The 5,187-nt window shown below is 35.7% G+C and overlaps 1 protein-coding gene across 1 annotated transcript in view; it reads right to left on the minus strand.

The window, feature by feature from the left end:
- LOC111784561 (glucan endo-1,3-beta-glucosidase 5-like) overlaps positions 1-3,208 on the minus strand; it is a 3,426-nt gene extending 218 nt beyond the window's left edge. Inside the window, exons 1-2 of the mRNA XM_023665225.1 lie at positions 2,682-3,208; positions 1-1,071 (exon numbers count right to left, since the gene is read on the minus strand). The exon at positions 1-1,071 is cut by the window's left edge and continues 218 nt beyond it. Of these exons, the coding sequence (XP_023520993.1) occupies positions 1-1,071; positions 2,682-3,025 (1,415 nt within the window). The 5' untranslated portion in view covers positions 3,026-3,208. The remainder of the gene's footprint in view (positions 1,072-2,681) is intronic.
- Between the last annotated feature and the right edge of the window lie 1,979 nt (positions 3,209-5,187).

A 5,187-nucleotide genomic window follows, 5' to 3' on the forward strand; every position in this document is an offset into this window, starting at 1 on the left:
ATTGATACCCAGATGAGTGCTGATTCACCTGATGAACGAGAACTGAGCGAACGATTGTCGGTGACACCGACAAGAAACCTACATTCCCCAATGGAGGGATCTCGGAATGTGATCATACCGAGGCCATCAAACTCGCAGCTCTTCTCATTCTGCATTTGTAGCTGATAGTAGCTGTTAAATGCATATGAGATGTTACCCTTTGCACCAATACCATTGCATGATCCTCCATAGTTGAGCGTCGAGCAATCTGCAACGCTACAGGCTAGCTTAATGTGATTTGTCACGTCGGTTAAGTCCCGGAATGGATTTGCAACGCACCATCTAGAAGGAAGATACTCCACGTTCTTTGCATTTTTCAATACCTTGTTGCCTAAACCAAGGTTTAAAGGATATTTAGCCTGGCCATCAAAAGAAAAAATACCCCAATGCCTCTCAAAATTCCCTGGAAGAACACTCTTTGCGCCTTCATCAAGTAGGCTGAAGAGATAGACGTCCACAGGAGGCACACCTGGCCTTAAAGGTGTTCCTTTGTTGCTTAGGACATGATTAATCAGGCCTTGGTTGAAGACTCTCGCAGCTGTAAGATTTGCACCCATGGCTCCATCCGTGGGCCATCCGACCTCCCCTATAACAATTGGCATCTGTCCAAAGCCAATTTTGGTGAGAGCGGAAACTAAGGTGTCATAGTTTCCATCGAACGCATTATAGTAAACGTTACTTCCATCGGTGACAGCATGGGTAGTCCCTTCAAAAAATGCATAGTCTTGTGGGAAGTCGGAGTTCCCGTAGAGGCTCAAAAACGGATATATGTTCACGATGAATGGAGAGCCATTGGAGTTGAGAAATGAAACAATTTGAGTCATAAGTTGAGTTAATTCAGGCCTGAATGCTCCCTGGGAAGGAAGGGAAGACTCATATGCATCAGCATTGCAAGGGACAACTAACTTCACATAGCTTGCAAGATTTGCTTTTGCTAAGGATTGTTGAATATTGAGCAAAGCAGGCATGATGTATGACTGATACTCTCCGTTGTAACTGGTAAGAAATGGCTCATTTCCTACGGCAACGTACCTGTCACGATACAGTGCCGTAAAAGTAAGGCAATATTCGATTTGCAGATGAATGGATATTCTAACAGTTTCAGGAATACTACTCCAAATCATTCATTCACAAAAGAAATTTGAGCTAGCATTTTATACAGTAGAAAATATCACGATCCTCGAGCTCCAGTATAGACTCGTTTCTTACCAAGAAAATCACTAGAATTCCCTAGAAGACGAGAAAATAATCCGGTTGAAAACTTCCAAGAATTTCCAGAACCTTGCACCATCCCAAATTCTAACTAATCTCGTTTTCCCTTCTAACGCTCACGTAACTTATCACTAACCTAATCAAGAATTTGACCATGTATCGATGTATCAAACTTCCCTTGATATTTATCTACTCCTCTGCTGCCACTCCAAGACTTCCTTTCCCTTCCCATACTCTCTCCCCGTTATCTAATCATTTGTGTCGGTGTATTGGGCCCTACGAAACGCTAAAAGAAAGCACATGGTTGTTAACACAGATCATTACTTGCAGCATCCAAGTCCATTTTCTATTGAATAACTAGCTACACATGTTAGGCATGGCAAAAATAACAATTAAGTAATCCATTTTTCTAAACAATGCTGCTTTGAACAGCATTCAAATAAATATATCATCGGTGCATCATATTTCTTATAAGAATGTATAATGGAGAAGTATATATGATAAACAAATATATGCAAGCACCATATCTGAACCATCAATTTTGGTATCAGTTTTAAGCATTACCAGAAATACAATGGTCTGAATTTCAAATTAATAAAGATATTACCATTGAAGTTTTCACAAACATGATTTGGGACGCCATAATACCAAAAGGAAAAACAAAGCTTCATTTGGTTTGTGGTCATAAATCTATTGATGGGTTCAAAGAATTATCCTCATTTATTTCATTGTTACAACTCCAAATATGAATGTGAGGCAGGCAGGACACTGACATTCATTTATAGATAAATTGGATGGGATTTTGCAATTTTTTCTTCTGCAGAACCTTGACGTGACATGATCGTGAAAGGGGTTCAAGAACCAGTTTTCTTTTTATAAGGGCTAAAATCGTTTCTTTTGGCTTTTTGACCACATATTGTTGGGTGGATCTCGAAAGATAGGAAAGATCTCCCTCCAAGCCGTACATACGACTTTTATCAAATACGGCTTTCCACATAATTCTATATGTGTCTATGAGATCGAGTATGGAATTCTGTTAAATTCAAATACAACTTCTTAATTTCTTGTACCAGGCATCTGTGTCTACCCCTGATTGAATGGAACTTCCTAGTTCAAAGATCTAGAGGCCTGGTTTTCAAGGATCATATGAAAATGTGGGTATGTTCTTGTTTGAAAGGGAGAAAGGACAACAATGACGACAACAAATCACAAACACAAACATTCATTAGCACTCAGCAGATTCAGAGATAAATCACCCACAAAAGGCACCACTCTGTTCATCTTAATAAGAAAAGCTAATGCCCATCCGAAGAACAAGAACAGAAACCATGCAACAAATTTACAGAAAAGAAATATAGTAATCCAAACAGGAACTAGAGCATCGCTAGAAATAGACAAAATGAAAGAGATGTTATCATCTAACAACGCACCTGATATCAACGCCCCCTTTAACAACATACGAAGACACATTTTGACGGACCCATAGATCAGAGGCAAGCGAAGACGAGCTCAAAGAAGCGAGCATTTCATTAGGGATTCCAACCATAACTTGGATCCCACTTCCCATTAAAGCCTTGAGCACTCTGGAGTCCGCATCAAACAGTTTCACTTTCTCTACTCTGTTGCTCTTCAATAGATCAACGACGGTGGACGGCTTCATCTTATGGAACGAAATCGTACCCCAATTAACACCAATGGCAGATTCCACCACCAAAAATGAACCCAAAAGCAAAAACAAACAGTGCAGGGCTGCTTCCAATCTCCGCCTCAACATTTCTGAGAGAGTTTATGTGACTTCAGGAACCAAAATTAGTCAAATAGTCGGAGAAGTTGAGAAGGGCGGCGGGAACGCCGACGATGGCGGTGGTGGAAAAAAAGAAGCGGTGAAAGGCGGCGGAGGAGGAGTGACACCTGTAAGTTGTAACCGCTTGAAGAGTGAAGATGAAGCGAAGTGATGGATGGTAAAGAAAATACATAAGCATATTTACATAAATACCCCTCATCAGAATGTGACGAAAATTGTTGTTTTAGACAGGAACCACATAATTAATTACGCTTTAAGGATTTACTTTCGTATTTAATATTAAATAATTGTAAAATTTCATTTTAATAATAATTTATTTCATTATAAAAAGTATTTGAAGGGCCCAAATTGGTTTGAAAATTTGGCCCAACATCAATCTTTTATTGAATATAATATTAAAAAGGTGGTATAATCTTTAGCTATGTAAAGGGTAAAAGTTACCAATTCGAGACAAATGGATAACATTTTTTTATTTTTTTTTTTATTTTTTTTAATTATTCGGATTTTAAAATTTTCGTTCGGTTTGTTCGACCGTTTATTCAAATTTTTATTTTTAATAAAAGTAAAATGTTACGTAAATATTTAATCAAAAAAAAATTACATTTCAAATATTAAAAAATATATATTTTTAAGTGGTTAGATAATAAATAATCAAAAAAATTATATTTTAAAATTCAATAAATTCGTTGGATTTATTTTAATTCAATAAGATGGTAAGAAAACTGTATAACTCAATTTATAAAATTTTCATTTAATTAAATTCAACCTAAAGAAGTTTATAATCCAACTCAAATTGTATGATTTNTTTTTTTTTTTTTTTTTTTTTTTTTTTTTTGATTATTTAAACACCTCTAATAATAATATTATTATTAATAACGGAAATAATAATTAAAAGAAATAAAAACAGAAAAGGAAAAAAAGAAAAAGAAAAAGAAAATCAAAAAAGGAAAATTAAAGAGGAGGGCATTTCTGTAATTTCACAATTACAGAAAAGGGGAAATCAGAATAAATTAGGAGCGTTTCTAATATAAAAAGAGAATCCCAACGCGGGTAAATAGCTATTGGCTTAACCCGTTCAATCACAATTCATAAAATACAAAAACAATTTATTGTTTTTCGTTATTATGTGAACCATGTTGATATTAAGCTTTGATATCTTGGTTGGATTAGTTATAAGTACTAGATATAATAATGTATTAGTTTCTAAGTTTACCGACTACAAGATACATGATAAATTACCAAAACATGTCATGTAGTAAATCATGCGATTTAAGGATTGTTACGTTATATTATGTTTTATGTATGTCATATATTTGTACGTCATGATAGCTTAAGGACGGTTGTTTGACAATCTTCTACACTGTACCTCATCACTAGCAATGAGTACCACTATCGTATACACAGATTCAGTAGAGCGTGGGCATGCTTAACAGTGCCTTATGGACACTATGTGGTGCAATTAAGAAGTTCTCAAGTACTTCTTAGTCGTGAACTTGTCAAAGTAGGGCAAGGGACTACATAGGGTCGGTAGACATGAGGGTCGCTTCCTCTTTTATCACCTTTGCATTGAGAGACTATTAGGGGCAGGTCGACTACCCTATTAGTTATATTAGTAGTAAACATAATCCATCATGCATGATAGTAGATCAAAATTAGGATTCAGATGACATACATCAATGTTAAACGCAACCTTACCAGTTACATCTAAGCAAGCAATATTCTAACCTTAACTTTGAGCTCAGTAGATATGTTTTAATAGGCTATATATTGCATAGTTATAGGTTACTGATTGGAAACCTACCGTAAGTTAAGATAACTTAAAGAATCGAAGTGCTAATTTAAGCCAGCCTTAAGCATATCCAATAGTCTTGGATTTAAAAAATGTTAGAGCCGTAGTTAAATAGACATTAAACCACAAGTTTAGTTTAAGAACCTACAAGCATGCCCGATAAGAAATTACTACTAGGAAAAGTAAGATTCAGATTACTTGTTGATCAAAAATCTTAAAGAAAAATGTTTGTTTGAGATTTGAATCGCTCCACAAGCAAAAGTGATCATGTTAAGCTTGAATGATTCTAAACATGAAACCTAAACTTAGTCATTGGCTAAAAAAAAAAAGCACAAATGCTTTC

Source organism: Cucurbita pepo, unplaced genomic scaffold, assembly GCF_002806865.2.
Source record: "Cucurbita pepo subsp. pepo cultivar mu-cu-16 unplaced genomic scaffold, ASM280686v2 Cp4.1_scaffold000235, whole genome shotgun sequence".
NCBI lineage: Eukaryota > Viridiplantae > Streptophyta > Magnoliopsida > Cucurbitales > Cucurbitaceae > Cucurbita > Cucurbita pepo.